General features: G+C 37.5%; 1 protein-coding gene across 1 annotated transcript; it reads right to left on the bottom strand.

Moving 5' to 3' along the window:
- On the bottom strand, positions 1 to 18,651 carry LOC129455632 (uncharacterized). The gene is made up of 5 exons (XM_055220400.2): positions 18,441 to 18,651; positions 17,941 to 18,300; positions 7,574 to 7,699; positions 6,066 to 6,118; positions 1 to 3,712 (listed from the first exon to the last, which is right to left on the bottom strand). Exons 1-5 carry the CDS (start codon positions 18,475 to 18,477, stop codon positions 3,605 to 3,607), a joined length of 684 nt encoding a protein of 227 aa, XP_055076375.2. The 5' UTR covers positions 18,478 to 18,651; the 3' UTR covers positions 1 to 3,604.
- Positions 18,652 to 20,471: the final 1,820 nt, after the last annotated feature.

The raw sequence follows: 20,471 nt of genomic DNA, 5'->3' as shown, positions 1-20,471 counted from the left end.
CAGTTCTCTTAACTTAAAGATGACAAACAGGCAGGATTATAAAACTTACAGGACTTTAATCACGATAGACAGCAAACACGATGACAAGGATACATTTAGACGAGATCAGACCATGGACAGGAACATGAGGGCAAACTATAAAGGGTAAGTGATAATGATTAACAGCTGTAACTAATGATGATAATTAACAAACACAGGTGAGACTAATAAAAGGTAACAAACACAAAGAGCAATGATGAATAATGATAACTATGAACTAAACAGAACCAAAACCCTGACAGTACGCCCCCTCCCGGTAGGCACGACCTCGCGCCGTAGATGAAGACCAATAATAGAGGCGAGTGGGAGGGAGCAACAAACAAAACAGAAAGTGTCCAAAATACAGTGATGACAGGGGAGGGAAATGGTCTGGAGCAGGACCCAGAAACCAGACGAGACGAAGCCCCAGGGTGGAGACGCTGGCGGAAGGCGCCAGGGTAATGGAAGTCCTAGTCCCACCCAGGGGACAGACGACAGCGTAGACACAGGAGGGAGGATCCAGGGCGGGGCCAATCAAGCCGAGAACTCGGGGGAAGCCGAGGATCCGGAGGGACGGGGCGGAGCTGGTGGGTCTCCCGACCGAGACGTAGGTGGATTCCGGAGCCACGAGGCGGAGCCAGAGCTAGGGAGTCCCGTGGTGACGTCTTCGGGAAGGAGGAGCCCAACGAGCCGGAAGGGTGGAGTGAGAGATACACAGGGGAACGAGGAAAACCCAGAGGTGAGGGCGGGACGACGACTGACCAGGGGCGGAACCAGAGGGGTGACCGAAGCCTGGTGACGTTGTAGTGGGGACGGGAGCTGACGAAGAGGAGGGGGGAGACCCGAAGCGAGGCCGCTGGTCCGATGAGCCGAGGCGACCTCTAGGTCTCAGGGAGCGGGGGAGGAGAACTGGAGAAACCCCCGAGACAGTGGGCAGAGAGGCACAACTCGGCTCCGACGAACCAGCGCCGGTGACGCGCTGAGGATGAGCAGAGGTGTGACGCTGTGTCCGCTGATGTAGCTTCGGATTGGCTGGTGCGGGAAAGCCGAAAGTGAAACCGGACGGGACCGACAGCGCTGGCCAACAGCGACTTACGAAGGGCGGGCTGGACGGAACCAGTGGTGACGATGAGGGGTGGGGAATGTCCAAAGCACAATCCAAGCTGATGTTATTGACCCCAGGGACCATTATTGGCTCACCCTCAGCTGCGGGGAGATGGACGTCATTAGCAGCTCCAGCGGCGGCACCCCGGAAACTCTGGTCACGCAACCTGGTCAGGGGGAACATCCGGGGTTTCGGCGACGCTGGGCTCCGAGGGTAGCTCTGGCTCGCAGGTTGCACTGCAGGAGTTCCGGGTAGGGTGATGTCCGTCTGGTCTCTGGGGGTGGCGAAGGTCCGTTGCCAAGTGCTTATTTAAACGAAAAATCCATAAATAAAGCTAAAAACGAAACTGATTTTTCGGAAAACAAAAAACTCTAGCTTGTAACACGAGGGGAAAAAACACTAACACGCCACAAACGTATGGTCTGATCTTCTGTCACAGTTCTCTTAACTTAAAGATGACAAACAGGCAGGATTATAATACTTACAGGACTTTAATCGCGATAGACAGCAAACACGATGACCAGGATACATTTAGACGAGATAAGACCATGTACAGGAACATGAGGGCAAACTATAAAGGGTAAGTGATAATGATTAACAGCTGTAACTAATGATGATAATTAACAAACACAGGTGAGACTAATAAAAGGTAACAAACACAAAGAGCAATGATGAATAATGATAACTATGAACTAAACAGAACCAAAACCCTGACAATAACGATATGAACCGGTTTTAAATTATTTAAAATAAACGATTCTGTTCCGGAACATATATTTTTTTGAAAGTTTCTGGTTTTGTTTCTGTTCCTTGCAAAACATCAAAAGTTTCTGATTTTCGTTCCGTGAACCGGTTAAAAGCCTTGCATGAATTACAGAACCATTTTTATAAAAAGGTTCTTTGGCCTCCAATGTAGCCAAGTACAGAACCCCACGGTTCTATATAGAACCACAAGGAACCTTTTTTTTAGAGTATAGATAATTATGACCCTGCCTGTGAAAACCCAGCTAAAGTATTTATTTTTTAGATTCACTGTTTTCTACATTAAATCATCCTACATAATGTAAAGAACATTCTGTTCAAATGTAAACTTGATATCTTTAATATTTACTAAGTTCATGGCAGCGATTGAAATCAAACTCTGACGCTCTTTATCTCACAATTATATTTGAAACTTTATTCTGGTTTTTACAAGCAGAATTCATAATGATTACCACCATCTTCATCTGAGAAAAGAGTTTTGGGAAAATCTCTGGGGATAAGAGAATGAGAGACTCCGCTAGCATACACAGTGATAATTAGCAAAAAGTCCACTAGCATAATTTGCTAACAGGAGAATGCTGGCAAGTGGCTACAAATTTAAGATCTATATCTGGACAAAAATTTATTTTTCTCATTTTCAATGGCGATAAACATAACCTATTGAATTGCCTAGCAGGTAGTGGTTGGTAACATTGCAGCAAAAGGAAGTTATATAGCCAATTTTATACCCTCTGATTTCTGTAACTTCTCTTTTAGTTTCTGATGTCCAGACTTATACTTTCTCATCAAAGACATATCTAATTTGGTAGTTTACCAAATGATGTCACTTAGTAACTGACTGACAGTCCTCTTGAGGCTACATAAGACTGTACGAAACTATGCAGTGGATGGGGGGGGGGGGTTGCTGGAAATGCAGAAACAAGCCATAACTTTGTGTTATTGGTAACTCTTTGGTACAGATACATTTCTTATTTCTATTACATTACTACTATTACTGTTACTAATAAAAAAAGACCTCTGGGCCCCCCAAAAGTATGTGGGCCCTTAGAATCATCCTACACCTGTTTCCCCTGCGGATAACAAGCAAAATAAACAACAAATATATTACCTTACTTCAAATCATAGCTAAAGCGTATCAAAACTACACTGAGTTAACCTTACTGTGTAAAATGTGTACTATATAATGTATACAATTTTAACTACAGATCGGCTGCCAAACCTCCCTTCACATAGCGGTGATCCATAATCATCATCTTCCCTCATCTTTGGGAAACCAAAACATTTTGACAAGTTATTTGTTGTAGAGTTTAGTTTAGCTACTAGCAAGACCATAATACATAAAATACTGTGAATTCAGGGGCCCTTAAATATTTTGGGGAAAACACTGTGACAGCCTTTTAGAGCTCATCCAAACCTATCAGAGGTCCATGATGTCACCTCAGTGAACTTGCTGTCATTAGTGTTAACCATACAATTGCTTGGTGGATTTCTTAAGAAGATCTAATTGATGATTTTGTATTAAAGGCAAGAAAAGTTAGGGTTGAGGGAACACGTAGAAAAATTTCTTTTTTTGTTTCTTTTTAGTAAAATTTAGTTTTGGGCTCTTGCTTGAAGTGCTTGTTTTCTTTAAAATGATTATTTATTTGTGGTGTTTCAGTTGTCTTATTTGTGTTGCAAAAATGTGGATTCGATGTAGATTAAATACAGTGCATTGCATAATCAGGAGCTTTTATTGGCTGCAGTTGCATATGTCACATTTTCTGATGTGGTAGCAGCTCCTCTGGGCTGCTTGACAAATCTGAGACTGGAATACTGCACTTCTGCATCCTGTAAAACAACAAAATAAGCCTCATTGTTTATATGCCACAGTTATTTAAGAACTTTGACAATATCAGGCAGAAAACAACTAGTATCGAATCACTCTATTTACTATTCTCTTCTTCATGTTATTCTCATCACACACAGTTTCATTATAACATGTACGAACACAGTGTCATCCAGGGGAGATTTACAGTAGAGCAACGTATTATTCAATAGACACAACATCTTTCCATTTTTAAAGACGGAATACAGCATACTTGGAACAAACAGAAAATTGCACGTTAACAAAGTATTAAAGTATTGTGGAACTCTTTTTAACTCAATTCAACAGCTCTAACTCTCTTTGTTTTCTTACATATGTAAAACAGTCTGTGGTCAATATAGGTTTCTGCTAGTTGGGCGTTTCTCACGGTACACAGCAAGCGGCAAAATCGCTTAGCTTCAGTGGCGGAGCCAGAGGGGTGTCCAGGGTGGCACTGGACACCCTTGACATGTCACTGGCCACCCCGTGTGCCACCCCAAATTTAATGCGCTACTTTCACTTAATCGCTATGTTTATTTTCGACGTGCGGCAGCGCAGCACATTGTTAAAAACAAACATTATGAATATTAACCCTCCCTGCCGTCGCGGCGCAAACTCTTTATTTTTCAATCACTGCGCAAAGAGACTTGGATTACTCTGCTGATTTTGGACATACAGATATTATTTATACATCATTTAAAACGTTCAAGTGTCATTTTTTGTGTGTCTATAAAACTGAATGTTGTGCTTTTCACAAAATTAAGAAAATATACATAATGCGCGTTCTGTTATCTCTCCATCAGTGACGTCTTTTCAAAAACGCGTCAGAAAAATTACTGTAACTTAACGAATACTTTTTATACCATCAGAAGATAAATGTCATGTCTACATAATGCTTGGAATCTTTAAAATGATGTAAGAGAAGTCGTACATTTTGCTAATACCACATGATTTATTTACACCGTACATGCTGGAAGTGTGGTAATTGTCTTGTGGGTTGAATCTAAGATTGCCAATTCTTTTTACAACAAAACCCAGCACCATGTTTTCATTCTTGACGTGATCTTTATAGGCTACTGTATGATTGTTAATTCGACTGGATTACCACATTGAACTTGAAAGCGCGACGCGCATATCCGATAGTGCGCGTGCACAGCCAGAGTTTAAACGACTTCATATTCGCGTCTTTTTGGCTTAAACGGACAAATGCTCATATGTCAAAATAGCTGTCTAGGTCATTTTCATACTAAACATTTGGTAACTGTACGTCTTAAACGAATAAACATTTTATTGCATTCGGTCTTAGCCTAACCTGTTGAAGTCTCTCTGTCATTAAAGTTAATTAAATATCAAAAGAAAAAAGAAAACTTTTGCATCTTCTATATCTTCGTAAATTAAGATTAATCGAAACATCCTTTGTGTTGAGCTCTGCTGTTTGAAGTAAGTTTAAGGTTTATCATGGAGTTTAGATTTCCTGATATTTTGCTTCATTAAAGGGATACTTCACAAAATGAAAATTCTGTCATCATTTTTACATCTTTATGTTGTTCTAAACCTGTACGAATTTCTTTTTTCTAATGAACACAAAAGAAGATATTTTGATGGTATGCACACAGCTGTTAACCATTGACTTCCATAGTAGGAATAAAAACAACATGATGGAATTCAATGGATTGTGTGCTTACCATAATTTATCAAAATATCTTCTTTTGTGTTTATTAAAATAAAATACAGGTTCAGAACAACATAAGGGTGAGTAAATGATGACAAAATTTTCATTTTTGGGTGAATCCCTTTAACAGACAGTAAATCAGATGTAAGAAATACAGTAGAAAGATTTAAAATTTACCCTTATTATGTTTACATCTAATGCGATCAAAAGATTCATTTATGCTTTCTTGATACATGGTTACATGTCATTTTCTTTTATGGACTATGGACCCCCTAAAGTAGCTTTGGCCACCCCCTGGCCACCCCATTAAAAAAATTCTAGTTCCGCCACTGCTTAGCTTGTGTAGTGAAAGGGATTTGTACAGCATTTAGTGCAAATATGTTTATCTTCAATGGCCCCTGAAGAGCCTTGTCCGCAGAAGGTGCAGGGTTGTGGGTGCACGAGCAAGGCGCATGGACCAAATCAAAGTGCAGACCATGAACTAGACACTCAGAGCTCCCGTGTAACGATCAGCAACTCAGATTTTTTGGTAATGAAGGTTCAAATCAAAACAAACCAAGTGCAGTTTGATTGATATTAATTGGAATGAGACATTTTGGAACCAAACTATTCATATTATCCAATAAGACACAACAGCCACGTTTTCTTTTCAGAGTCTAACCCACCTTAGAATTTGAGTTTGCTTTCAGACAACTGATGCAAGAGTGTCCAGAAGAACCTGAAACAAAAACACACTAATTACAGCAACACACAATGTAACATAACATGCATTGTCAATTTGTCCATATCCACATTTCATTGTCTGAAATGTTTTGCCACTAGGCATGTGCTGTTTTAGTAAGCACAACTTGTGGCATGTGGGCATTGATGCATTTAGGCTTATAGATAATGCCTACAAAGGATGTGTAAATTTTTTACGCATTTTTTGTTATGCTTTTAACATGTGTCATTTTGTGTAAAAATAACACAAATTGTGTTGTTCCAATAATAACACAGAGTTGGATGTAACACTGATTGTGTTGTTTTTAACACATTCATTCTAAAAGTGTACATTTTAAAATATAAAAATTGTAGGTTCAGATATTCGTTTCTTAACAAACGTGCGTGTAGACGTTCATAGACACAGTTTTTTTCTGCTGGTTGATGCTCATTACAACGTCAAGCAATGCTTAAGTTTCTTAGAAACGGCAGATGCTCTGGAGCGACCAAGCGCTTCAAAAGGAGGAAAGCGAAAGCTTACCACTTGGTTTTAGACGCGAAATGTGAAGCAAGTGATGCTTGCTATTTCGATGGGTGCTTGAACTGAGCCCCGGAGCACCCATGGGGTCGGCGCCTATATCTTGCATCATTGTTCTGCCCCCAAGCCAGTGGGTCATTATTGATATCAGTTGCCTCCCATTACAAGTAGTGCACTTACTCTGAGTCTGCTGGCATTCCAACAAACTTGAAGACATCTCGTTGGGCAAGATTGTCTTTTATAGTTTTTATAGTTAGTGACATGCACACCACTGCGTGTCACACTTTACCATGGTTTTTGCGGTGGTTGTGACAACCAGCCCTAGCTGAGCCTTAGGCTAAATCAAAATTTTAAAATGTTTAATTAAAAATATAGTTATACATAGAAGCTACACAGTCAGATCACAAATCTGTTACACATTTTGATGTGATATGGCAAGTTATGCATACCAGCTCGCTGTAACTGCCAGCTGCACCCTACTTCTGCCTTGTCACATAGTTTATTAAATTACCTCAACAAATATAATATACTGACTTAAACCTTATCGTAAAAGTGTAGTAAACATGTTTAGTTTGAAGCTTAATTACCACTTTTATTGTTCTAATACAAAAATCATAATTAGACTGGTTTCTGTAGGCCATAAAAATGCTTACTATGATTTTACTACACATAAACCAAAAAAATATAGTAACTGTTGTAAAACCTTAATTTTAAAAATGCTTAATTTTTTACTACTACTAAAACAAACAAACAAAAAAACAATAGAATTACTATTTGGATCCTTGAAACCCCTTTAAATTTGTAAAATTGTAGTTGGCTTCTCTGAGTGAGCTAGTGGAAGTATTAGTAATAAAATTGCTACGGTATGTAGGCACAACACAACAACGACATTTAAAATGATTAAGAGGATTAAGGAAAGAATTTACGGTTTCTCACCTTGCTTATAACAAAGCACACAAACACAAATAATACCACACAACCCACATGCAGAGTAAGCACAGATCAAACGTGTGCTGCAGTCTACATTATCTGCTGCATTGGAAAAGCCCCTCAGTTTAGCATCTGAAACACAAAAACCACAAAGTTTCACTGGAACATTTGGAAGGGCGGTTTTAAAAGAATAAGCAACAAGCTCAGCTCATCTACAAAAGAGAACAAAGACCTCTCATTAGAAAGTAACCTAATGTACGGAAAATAAATGTTGGCTAAACACAATAAGGGCAATATACACACACACACACACACACACATGTTTCCATGTTTTGTGGGGACATTCCATAGACGTAATGGTTTTTATACTGTACAAACTGTATATTCTATTCCCTTCCCCAAACCCCAACCATCACTGAAACCTTTCTGCTACTTCAAAGTTTCAAGAAACATCATTCTGTTGGATTTATAAGCTTGTTTCCTCATGGGGACCTCAAAATGTCCCCACAAGGTCACAAAAATATTGGTATTCCTACCAGGTACACACACACACACAAACTCTATTTAAAGTCCCCCTGTAAGCCATAATTTTATCCTGGTTTATATCAGAAATATCTTTATATGTGTTCCGAAGACGATCAAGGGACTTGCGGGTTTGGAACAGCATGGCGTTAATTTTTATTTTTGGAAGAACTGTGTTCTGTGCATTTCGCAATGGTACACAAAAAACAACAGATTTTCAAACGTTTATTCCAAACATAATAATCAATATAGTGACAAAGCTTTTAAGACAGAGAAAAACAAAAAAAAGTAAAGACTTGACTAAACGTCACACACAAAATAAAGGATTTTTTTTTGTGTTAAAAGCTATACACATCAAATATTTTACTTATGCCATATTAACTCTTTCCCCCCCAGCATCTTTTTAAAAAAGTTGCCAGCCAGCACCAGCATTTTTCATGATTTTTCAAGCCCTTGTGAAGGGCTTTTGATAGAGATCAGATGCAGAGCGATCTTTAAAACATACACAGAGTTATTTCTCTTGCACGTGAGGCGCTACTTCCGGGTTGTATAAGTTGCTGCAGTTGCCCTGGTGGATAAAAGCGGTATTGCGGAAAGCCGGAAATTCTCGTAATTGGCAGGGAAGCGTTTTCTCTTAATTGACAAGTTATCTCGTCAATGGCGGCGAAATAGTTAAGGGTCAAAGACAAAACGTTATTTATAAATAATTCTTTCTCACTGCCATACTGAACATCTTGACAAAGCAAATTTTAAAATGTGTGAAATACATTAGTTTTTTATTTGTATGGATGGCACTTTATCTTACAACCCTGTTTAATATTAATGGCTAAGCCAGAGGGGTGACCCCAAATTTAATCACTATACTTTCACTCCCTCAAAAAATTCACTTCCCTATTACAGTTTTTTTTATTCGCTTTGGTACAATTTTCAGAATCATGTGGTAAAACCTCACAACTGTTAGTACAAAACTCAAAGCAGATAATCAAAAAGTCATTTTTTTCAAACATGTAATCACATGTTCAATTGACTTAGTACAACACACAAAATTATACATTTTTTCACTTAATCATTTCACTTAATCATTGTGTCATCAAAGAAATACATTTCATTTGAAGTAATTGTCTTTCACAATGCAATGCTCACAATACTTTTGATATGCTTCTCATCTCATTTGCATAAATACATTTGACCTGCACTAAATCCAACTGATCTTAATGGTTAATCACTGAACCATTTGGTAAACCTATGTATTTTTATTTAGGCAATATACAGTATATGGATTTTGAGAACTACAGAAATAAAATGTGTGTTTGTACAAACATATAAATTATGTGTAACCACACATGATAAATACTCTTTATTGCTAATGGATTTTACATAGTGGTAACCACAGTTGATCATTACAGTAGATATACTGTAAAAGTGGGGGTGTAAACACTGGCAATTTATTTCAACATGAAGCAGGACAGACAGCAAGGAATAAGAAGATCTTGTGGACAAAGATCCATCAGAGAGGTGGGCATGGGCACCCACAGAGACCTCAAAGAGGTGGACAAAAATCTACGGCCAAATGCTCAAGACAGGCTTGATCCAAATTACAGTAATGTTATGTGTGCACTAAATGTTATGTTCTCATTCAGTTACATTACAGAAAGTATAGCTATGTTACAATTATATCTGAAAAATAAAAACGACTGTAATTTGCTCAAATGATTGTAGAGGATGTCTTCATTGATCCTTCACTTGATTACACATAGGATGGATATTTTGGAAATGATAGATTATGTAAGTAATGTAAGTGTATTGCCTAATGTGAAACTGTGTAATATGTATTTTTTAGTACTGTAGCATATTAATTTCAGGACTTTTAAGTCTGATTTGAAACATGTATCTTGTAATGTTTGCTGTTGGATGAAGTGATTGTTAAAATTACTAAACTGAAAGAAGATCATACTGTTGTGTTTCGGTGATTAAACCAAATGTTCTCATTACATATTACAATAATCTTGTATTTGAAACAATGATTATGTGGACTGAAAACATGTGCAACTCACTGAAAGCATTACATCAGGTTTTGAAAGAATGACTAGCTGCGTTACAAGTGTGATCAGTTTGGATTTTTGTGCTGGGAGTTTTGAGGATGTGCACCTTGCTTGTGAGGATAGTACCAAAGCGAATAAAAAAAACTGTATTGTAGCATATTAATTTCAGCACTTTTAAGGCTGATTTGAAACACGTATCTTGCATTGTTTGCTGTTGGATGAACTGATTGTTAAAAGTACTAAACTGAAAGAAGATCATACCGTTGTGTTTCGGTGATTAAACCATATGTTCTCATTACATATTACAATAATCTTGCATTTGAAACAATGATTATTTGGACTGAAAACATGTGCAACTCACTGAAAGCATTACATCAGGTTTTGAAAGAATGACTAGCTGTGTTACAAGTGTGATCAGTTTGGATTTTTGTACTAAGAGTTTTGAAAATGTACACCTTACTTGTGAAAATAGTACCAAAGCGAATTAAAAAAACTGTAAACAACATGCATATTTCGCGAGCGGCAGCGCAGCACATTGTTAAAAACAATTATCAAGAGATAATCGTTGCAAAAATTTTTTAGCGTACAGTGGAAGAGTGTGTGTATTATTCGTCTTTCTGTGGACTGAATAAAGTCCATGCTTATCTAAAATAGCCTAGATTGGCCTTTCTTTTTTTTGCACTGTTTTTTTTTACAACAAAACCCAATGCCATGTTTTATTCTTGAAGTGATACTGTATGATTATTAGATTCACTGTGTTGGACTGGATTGCCGCCTTGAACGTGAAAACGTGACGTGCGTCGTGCTTCATACAGTAGCCTACCCACAGGGCCAGATTTAGTGATTTGGGGGCCCAAGGCAATTCCATGTAAGGGGGCCCCAACTATGCACATAATGCAGCCATTCCTGTATTTTTATGTCTCTCTCTCAAAGGCATACAACCTTTTTTCTAGAGGTTACCCAAGTGTCAGCCCCCAATGAGGTTAAGATTAAAATATATGAAGAGTTTGGTTCCAAAACGCAATAAACACCATTTTTGAAAAAAAATTAGTTATTGCCAGAATCAGTATTATATCAGGTCAGTATTAAAAAGTAAATTCTTAATTTTACGCAAAATCCAATATATGCCGTGTTATTCTGTCATGTTTTCTCCCTTTTTTCCCAAAATGCAATAAACGCCACTCCCCCTTTTCTACAGAATGCCATAAATCCACTCCACAGATTGCAGCGCACCATTGCAATGTAAACAAACAATGGCGGCGCGCTGAGTACACGGAATCCTAGTTTTCCTCATCTACTTTATACTTCGTGATCAACAAACAAACAAAAACAAAATAATACTTTAATAGCATTGATAAACCTGTGATGGTTTTCTGTGACGGGAAAGAAACGTAAGCCATCAACATCTAATAATTCATGCAGAGGCACTCGGGAGACGGGTGCTTGTTTGCCCGGACCGACAGCATCAAGTTTCTGTCATGATAACACATTGACCCCAGGGGATCTTATGAAAAACTTTCCATAATTTTACTCAAAGTCAACGAAAATCGAGCAGGACCAAAACATTTTACAGCTGATCGCTGTGAAAAACATTAAGCGACGACGTCCCAAGTATAACGCAATGACAGGGATCTTAATATGACAAAGTAAGTGTTTTGATTAATGACATTAATGTTTATATTTTTTAATTAGTGTGTACAACTAGTCAACTAAATGAATATAACATGGCAAAGATGAATGCACATTTATATAGGTGATTGATTCAATAGATTTATAGCATTTTTAATAAAAACTTGTCATGGATTTATTGCATTTTGTGGAAAAAATAATCAGTTTTTATAATAAATCTTTGAAAATCAAGTTATGGATTTGAATTTTTTATGTTTTTATAACCTAAAAATGCTATGGGAAAGTTTGTAACAGAAAATAGTGGTTTTCATCTTGTCACTTTCTTGGTAGGCTATAGAAAACGTTTTTACCAAAATTTGTTAAAATGGATTTATTGCGTTTTGGAACCAAACTCTTCATATATACCTGTACATCTTTATACTACACAGATGTAGATGTCATTTATCAGTTAATCTACACATCTTGTACTGTGATGTTCACTCTACTCTGCTCTGTGCTGTGGCTGCGGAATCTACATGAACTTGAAAAATTAGCATAATAACAGAGAAAAATACAGTGCGGAACCAGGGCCGTTTTCATATGAGATTTAAATTGGGTTAAAGCTAACACAACTTTGTGTAAAGATTGGGGAATAAATCACAATCTTTACTGGGGCTGGGCAGACATTTTGGCAGACTAAGGCTGCGTCTCATTTCTCTGTCTTACCCCTTACCCCTCCTCCTCGGTTTTGTGCGTTCAGGTTAGGGGAAGTGGTGTCTCAATTCTTATTTTGATTAAGGGCTAGGGCCAAGGTGTAGGGCCACATAACCCTTGAAACAATGTTTGCGGAGGACCACACTTGAAAGAGAGGGGTAAAGCGTATACATTTCTCGTAAGTGCCAGCATCATGCTTTTTTATGGCTGAACGTCGACCTGTCAAGGAGTCGCACAAATGTAAGTATTTTCACCAGTTTAATTGATTATTATAAAAATGACACTTATGTTTTATGATACTTTAAAAAAATGTTCAATTATAATGTTTTTGTTTTGAATTGCTAGTTAACCGCTAGGTCGAAGGCAGCTGAAGTTATGCACTATTTGTCGAGCTGATAATCCTTGGCATGACACTTCATATTTTGGTTTTTAGGTGAAATTGGTGTGAGGTGAATTTGCTTTATATTACTATTCCTTGATTGATTTTACCGGTGAACTGGTTTGATATTGGTAGAGCTAGATTACCTAGGGACAGACCAGGGTGAGGTCACTGTTGCTACATGGCAGTACTATGGAGACATGCACAAGGTTTTGGGTGCCCGGCCTGCGATGGACCCCCCTGTGGTGGTGGCATCATTCCAACCAGAGCAGAGGATCTCAAGACAATCCTCATGTTGAGACTAATCATTTACCATGTAATTTAGTACTTTCATGAATTCCACTGACATCAGATTCGTAAACATCCTTCATCAATTTCATGAGGAGATATTTCCTGAAAATCTTCTAAAAAGTAACACGATTTAGTTCATTTCTTTAGGATATTGTGGAGCCCTCCACCTCAGAGCTCTCCACCACAGCAGCATCCTGGACCTCTGACAGAGGACCCAGTAGAATGCCAACCAGTACTCCAGCAGCAACAAGTGCCACGACATCTAGGAGGAGGTCCAATCATATTTTGGAGTTCCTGACCGAGGAGGCCCTTCAGGAGCAAAGGTGCCATGAAGAGAGTAAGGCGAAGTCATCGAGGTTTTTAGACCTCTTTGAAAGAATGATTGAAAAGATGTGAAAATAATTACCTGGTCAATTGCACAACTGTCTACATATAAATGAAATCTATTTGTTTTAAGAATTTATATAATTTACATTTAAATATGTTTTATTGTTCTAAATATTACCTGTTCAATTGCACAACTGTTTACATATTAATTAAATATATATTTATGTTTTAGAGTTTATATAATTTATATATTCGAATATGTATTATTGTTATATTTACATATGTTGTAATATTGACTAGTAAATATGGGCTTTTCTAGATGTGTAAAAAAGGCTTTTCTAGATGTGGATAATTTCTATGAAGCACAGTCACCATATGTAGTGTGTTTTAAAAGATTTAATGCAAACAATTGTAGAAATCCTACTACACCCCACTCCACTCCTGGAACAAAAAATAATACCAATGTAAGAACATGCCTACTCATCATTAAAAACTTCCTTTCTTAGTTCTCAGGCTGTTATAAAAAAAAAATGCAATAAGAAAATATGTAACAATAACAATTATACAACAATACAAACACATGAATGCCAACAGTTTAGAACTTGGGGCAAGACAGTAGAAGAACAATATCAAATTACTATACAATTCTTAAATATATTACATATATATATATATATATATATATATATATATATATATATATATATATATATATATATATAATTCTCATGAAGGAGATGTCTCTTCATGTGGCCTGCACAATCCCAGAAACTTTGGCAGCCAGTGCATCTCATGTAGCATTCCCTGAGGCTTTGTTAAGTGCCACTGGTTCATGGGGAGGATAGGGGTCAAGATCGTTCCTGGCAATATCCTCATCAGGATCCAGTGTGTCCCCATTGTCCAAGCACACATTCTGTAAGAATGCACAGGTAGCATTTACCTGAGGTGCAAAGGTAGGTTTGACTTCCAGTGCCCGTTTGTGTCATGGACTGACCCTGGGTAACCCATGAAGATGTCCAGGAACCTTACATCTGCATCACATATGGCCTGCATATTGATGGAGTAAAAGCCTTTGTAGTTAAGATAGTCTAGACCAGTGGTTCTCAAACTTTTTACACCAGAGGTCTTCAACGTTTTTTGGGTCAGGGACCCCTTAGATGAGAGAGGCATGAAGCAGGGACCCCCTGATACTAAATGTGTAAAACTGATATATTTAAGTAATCAGTAAGGTACGAGAGGCTGCCTTTTCGTATTAGGCACAACGCAAAGTGTAGTAAAGTACAACTATTGACCAATCAGAATCAAGGACTGGAACTGTTTTATAAAAAACAAACCATATTGTCACACAGCGATACTATATTAAGACAGTACATTGGCAATATTATGCTGTTGTTGTACATGCATAATTTTTTTTTGTTAAAGTAGATTTAGTTTTTATATGAATATAATAATAATAATAATAATAATAATAATATGAATGTGAATAAAATAAAAATAATATAATATTATTTTAAGGTATTTGCAGTGTAATAGATTTTCATTTTATTGTGAATTTACCTGAACCTGGGCTTTCAGTTTATAAAGATGACTGATCATGGTGAATGACACAAAGAGACTCTCTATTCTGGTGGGGATAGAGGTTGTGCTACTTTATAATTCAGAGGTTTGTTGCCTTTCTCGTGTATCGTCATTGTCACGAGATTGAGTAACGCAGGTTTATTTTCTGCATAGCTTTATATCAGACTCAGGAGAACAACATGCATTGAGTCCACGCGCATCTCTTTGGGGCAACTTTTTGAGAGGCGGATTTCAACCTGACTATGAATCTTGCACAAAGCACCATCACTGTGCGCGTTTCATACATTTTTAAAACCGAGCGATAGTTTTGTCAAAGTTTATAATGCAGACGCGGTCTGGCGTCATTTGCCTTTTGAGTTAGCGCTTTAAATCTGAACCGCGTGAAACAGCTGTCCAAGTTCAGAAATATAACTTAGATGAGACAATGTCGCACTGATCCTAAAATAACTTTCTGAAAGAAAGACACACATGCCTATAAGATTTACCTGTTTTATGATGCCTTTTCTGTCGCTACTGCTGCTTCCTGAGTGTACATTTATAGTCTTCAGATATTTTATTTTGGTCCGCTTGTTAAACTGAACGCGCGCCTTCGCGGCCACGCACGTGCACAACTTAAAGGGGACATGTAACTTTTTTTGTACATATATTTTACGTTTTTAGCAAAATATAGCTTGTGGTCAAACATCATTTGGCGGACCCCCTGCAGGACCCCCGGTTGAAGACCCATGTTTTACACCCATGGCTCTCCAAGTACCACCATAATGACCAACGTTAAATTCCAGAAGTGCAGAAGGCCTAACTATTCAGAGCAATGTTCTTCATTGCGCGGCTCAGCAAGCTTTCATTTGTGGCTCGCATGGCAGTAAATAATACAGTGATATGATCATGCAGGCATGCACTTTTTCTGTCTTCTCTGCTCCGGATGCTAACTTTGTTAGAAAACCATACCTAATTAGATCAAGATGCACATCGATAAGCCTGTTCAATCTCATACAGTGCTTGGAAAGAGCGATCGTCATATGACAGTAAAGTAACGTGAGGTAAGACTGCTTGTTATGCTTTCGAATTGCCCTCGCGGGTCGCGGTACAGTAATGTCACTCGCCAACCGGTCTGTGCAGTGCTGCATGAAATTACGAGAAAGGTGGCCCCCTAGTGGTTCAGGGGGCACTGCATATGCATATTATAAGAATGCTTAGCATTAAAATCCTGTTTTTGTCATTAAGGGAAATCATATTGTCTCAGTTACAAATTTGACTGGTAAATGATAAAGAATGATTTGCCCTTTTATTTATTGCATTGCAACAGATTGATAAACAGACATGCTATTTATGACTGGATGTAACTTTTGATACTTTGCGGTAAAGGCGGCTCTCCTATTGACCCTGACCTATCAGTGTGGCTCTCATGAAAAAAATAGTGAAGACCACTGATTCAGAGCTACGCACAGTTTAAAAAAAGTTTTATTCCTAATACGAATATTTATAATTTTTTCCTTATACGAATATTTATTATTGTCAGCCAACCATTACAGAGTTTGATCATTAACACTGCACTGTGCTTGCATTAAATAAATGTGGGGAGAGGAGGGCCTTCTGTCGTGGTGACAGATGTTTACAGTATAAAAAAATGCACCGCACTGCTCTTTTCTTAAATCAATTAAATAAAGGCAGTGCTCTCCGCCTCGCGTTTTAAGCTTTTAAAACCTGCATGGTGTGATTGGCAGCTAACTGTTTTTTCACTCTTAGTTGAGCTGCTCGCGTGTGTGCAATGCACATGAAATGATCCACTGTAAAATATAATTAAGGCATATTCGTGCAGATGTAATAATAACAATAAAACTTTGATGGGGATTCACTGAAAAATACCAAATAGAATTAAATAGAATATCCAATTATTTCTTTCCTCGACATTGATGAGATATCTTGTCAATTAAGAGAAAAAAATTTCCTGCCAATGACGCTGTCCTAATGAGTTTTTACGGTAATCTGTAATTCCGCTATTATCCACTACCCAATTTATAAAAGACTGAGGCAAAAACTAATTTTACAGATTTTAAACGACGTGTATGCTTTGATAATCGTTCTGAATCTGATCTCTTACAAAATACCTTTTCAAAAATGCATATATTTCAGCTTTTTGCTCAAAATTTGGTATTTTTGAAGAAACCTACCCATATTTAAGATACAAACTGAAAATACAGGAAAATTTTAACAAAATTAAAAACAAAACAATTTTCAAAACTAAATGTTTTGGCAAAAAGTGGCAGCTCAACCAAGTACACCCTGCGTTTTGGGGCCCCTTGGTAGATCAGGGTCCAAGTCAATTGCTAAACTTTGCCTAAGTCCACCACTGTCTGTAACTTCTTAAAACAGATGAATCCATATTTACATATATAGTTGAATTTTATTCCATATACTTCAGATTCATTCATGCTTTTTTGATACATGCTACATTTGTTTTCTTTCACGGACTATGGACCCCAAAAAAAGTAGCCTTGGTCACCCTATGTATAAAATTCTAGTTCCGCCAGTGCAACTGACACTTTTATTTTTATTTATTTATTTTTTAAAACATTCATATGCCCCTAAACACTTACCCCTTTAATATGTGTTCTTTAATGTGGTAATAGATTAAAATAATTTAAAATATGAATTTTAAAGTCCCTCTGTGGTGAAAATCAAGTTTTTATTATTGTTTGCTGAGTATTTTCTCTATAAAATTTGTGTTTCCCAAAGACAGTCTCATTCCCGCACTTTGAAATCTCAAAGATGACTAAAATTATTGACCACAGGGGGAAAGTGATTCACTAAACTCTTTTATTTTACTTAGTAGTAGACACACTATTTCCATAAAATTACCAGAATTTTAATGATAAGTAAGTTATGTTTTAGACAATCTGAGCAGCACTAACCTGTAAATGTGAGTCTGACAGGAGTCCCAAAATGCATTCCATTTCCATTGATTCGCGTAGAACAGTAATACAAGCCAGTGTCAGGCTCTCCAACCCCAACTATTGCTAGGCTTACATACTTAGTTATATTCTCTTCTTTTAGCTGATAGTGGCTTGCATCCTCATTATGTTCAATAATAAACTTTTTTTTCTTTATATTTCCTCTTTTTGCAAATATTAGTAAAGTCATCTTTTCTGATCTCAAATGAAACCATTCCAATGTAGAGCTGGCATTTACATTACAGGACAAAGTAACATTTTGTTCGTGTTGGACAATCATATCCACAATGGATGCACATATCCAGCACTGAGAGGCGATACCTGGGGTAAAAAGTTAAAAAAAATCAAGGGATATTACACAATAATATAACAAATGTATATGTTCTATTAATCGCTTACTCTAACTGTTAAACTAAAATTTAGAATACTAGATTAAGTTAAGCAACATATAGGCTACTTACCAACTAAAATTATCACATTGAAAATATATTTGCTCATCTTTCAATCTCTGTGGCAGCAGGGAGAACTTATAATTGCTCAAGTTTGTCAGCATTAGCTAAGTCAGGTTTACAATTATAAACCACAGTAGTGCATGTTTCCACTTATGGTGGTTTTCACGAAAAGGCAAGAAATTGTTCACTGATGCATAGCACCACACTTAGGTTTCATTTCTGAAGAATGAGGAAACTCTAGTACAGCTCTGCTCACATGCTGAAGTACATCAGTTTGACTAGCAAAAATATGTGTGCCTAGAGATCAGTCCTTGAATATACTCAGAACATTCTACATACATGGAAAATGCTTACAGGTCAACACTTACCACCAGTGTTGGTCAAGTTACTTGGAAATAGTAATTAGTTATTGATTACATTACTTCCCTAAGAAAGTAATCCTGTTACTTTACTGATTACTTATTTTTAAAAGTAATTAGTTACTTTACTAGTTACTTTTAAAAAACATGATGCATGACCTGAATATGCTACAGTATAAAGCAACAGGGCCCGGTTGCATAAAGCACCTTAAGTGTAATTTTCTCTTAAAGGTATAGCGGAAGATTTTCGTTTTCCGGGGTGGATCATCAAGACTATTGGTCATCCCAGATGTCAATCATTCTGATTATATGTTGACGTATAACCGTTGTACGTGCTCGCCTCTAGGTTCGCTTTCTGTACATGCGCACTTTCACATGTATGTGTGTTGTGCTACGGTTTCAACCATTCATTGAAGCTCGCATTCTCGCTGTGTTTTTTTTCAAAATGTCTGAGGGTCACAAGAGAAAAAGTGTCTACGAATTGTATGGCAAGAAGAGAAAGGACTATAAAGAAAGAAACAAGACCAGACTGTTTATGGAAGACTATTTCACACGCTGGCGTGAGCTAAAAGGACAGGTTGGGCTTCCCACGCGAAGTTTCTACTGGAAAGGTACATTTTTTCATGCTATTTGGAGAAATCCATTTAAAATCACTGCTAGTAAAAGTTGATGTAAGCTATGATTAGCGATGCTAGCCCTGGCATGAGTCATGAACCGCACAGACACGGTAAACATGCCGACAGCAACTTGTAAACAGAGCGAAGAGAAGAACTAGGCTCCTGCATGCTCTCTCTCTCTGTCTCGTGCACGCGTTTAACAGGCGTTCCCTCTCGGGAGTGTTGCGTGTGCATTTTTTTAATAATATGGAGGGGCGGTTCTTTTAAATAATTCGTGAAAATCTTCCACTATACCTTTAAGTTCACCCTTATGTTTAATTTAAACTTAAGGGTGTTGCAAAAAAAAAAAACTTACGTTTTTTTTGTTGCATATCCACGGCAACAATAGTATTTTATAACAACAAATCTGGGTCGCTGTCGTGAAACATTTAACAATTACCCTTAACTAAGAGAACCATTTAAGGGATTATACTGTATGCAACACCCTTAAATTATTCTCTTACAGTAGGTAAGGGGAATTAGCTCAAATGGTAGAGCGCTCGCTGCGCAAAGGAAGGGGCCCAATCTTTGCGCCCCCGCGCGCAAGCGAAACAGACGCAAAAAGCGGGTACACGGCGCCAGATTTCGCCTGTAACAATATTCGGGATATTTTCCTGTGCGTTATGTCATGTTACAGTAGTTTTAGTTATATGTGAAACAAGTCACCCTCCGCGGGCTGGACTCGAACCCGTGGTCTGCGTGACGAAGTATCCAACAAATTCTTACAAAAAATGTACTGTAGTAAAACCATGGTTACCACAAATTAAACATGGTTTTGCTAATAGTAAACAATACACCAAAAAGCATGGTTACTACGCTTTTACCACAAAAAAACATGGTTAATTTAACTACGCTACTATTAAGTTTAAAGAACATTACCTGCTTATATAAAAATGAATAAAAACCATACTACACTTTACCACAAAAAATATGGTTGATTTAACGATGCCTCTATTATCTATGATCATTATATTGGATGATATTAAAAATTTTGTGAATATTATTATTTAAACGAATATTACTTG

Source organism: Misgurnus anguillicaudatus, chromosome 20 (assembly GCF_027580225.2).
Source record: "Misgurnus anguillicaudatus chromosome 20, ASM2758022v2, whole genome shotgun sequence".
NCBI classification, from domain to species: Eukaryota; Metazoa; Chordata; class Actinopteri; order Cypriniformes; family Cobitidae; genus Misgurnus; species Misgurnus anguillicaudatus.
The sequence above is the reverse complement of the archived record's forward strand: the minus strand, read 5'-3'. Positions and strand labels throughout refer to the sequence as shown.

Bases quoted from the DNA above. Each gene is read 5' to 3' on its own strand.
- LOC129455632 (XM_055220400.2), bottom strand. From the start codon at position 18,477: ATGAGCAAATATATTTTCAATGTGATAATTTTAGTTG. The intron at 7,700-17,940 runs GTTAGTGCTGCT...TTTGTGTTTCAG, and splicing joins TGTCAGACTCACATTTACAG to ATGCTAAACTGAGGGGCTTT. The intron at 6,119-7,573 runs GTGAGAAACCGT...TTTTTGTTTCAG, and splicing joins TGTGCTTTGTTATAAGCAAG to GTTCTTCTGGACACTCTTGC.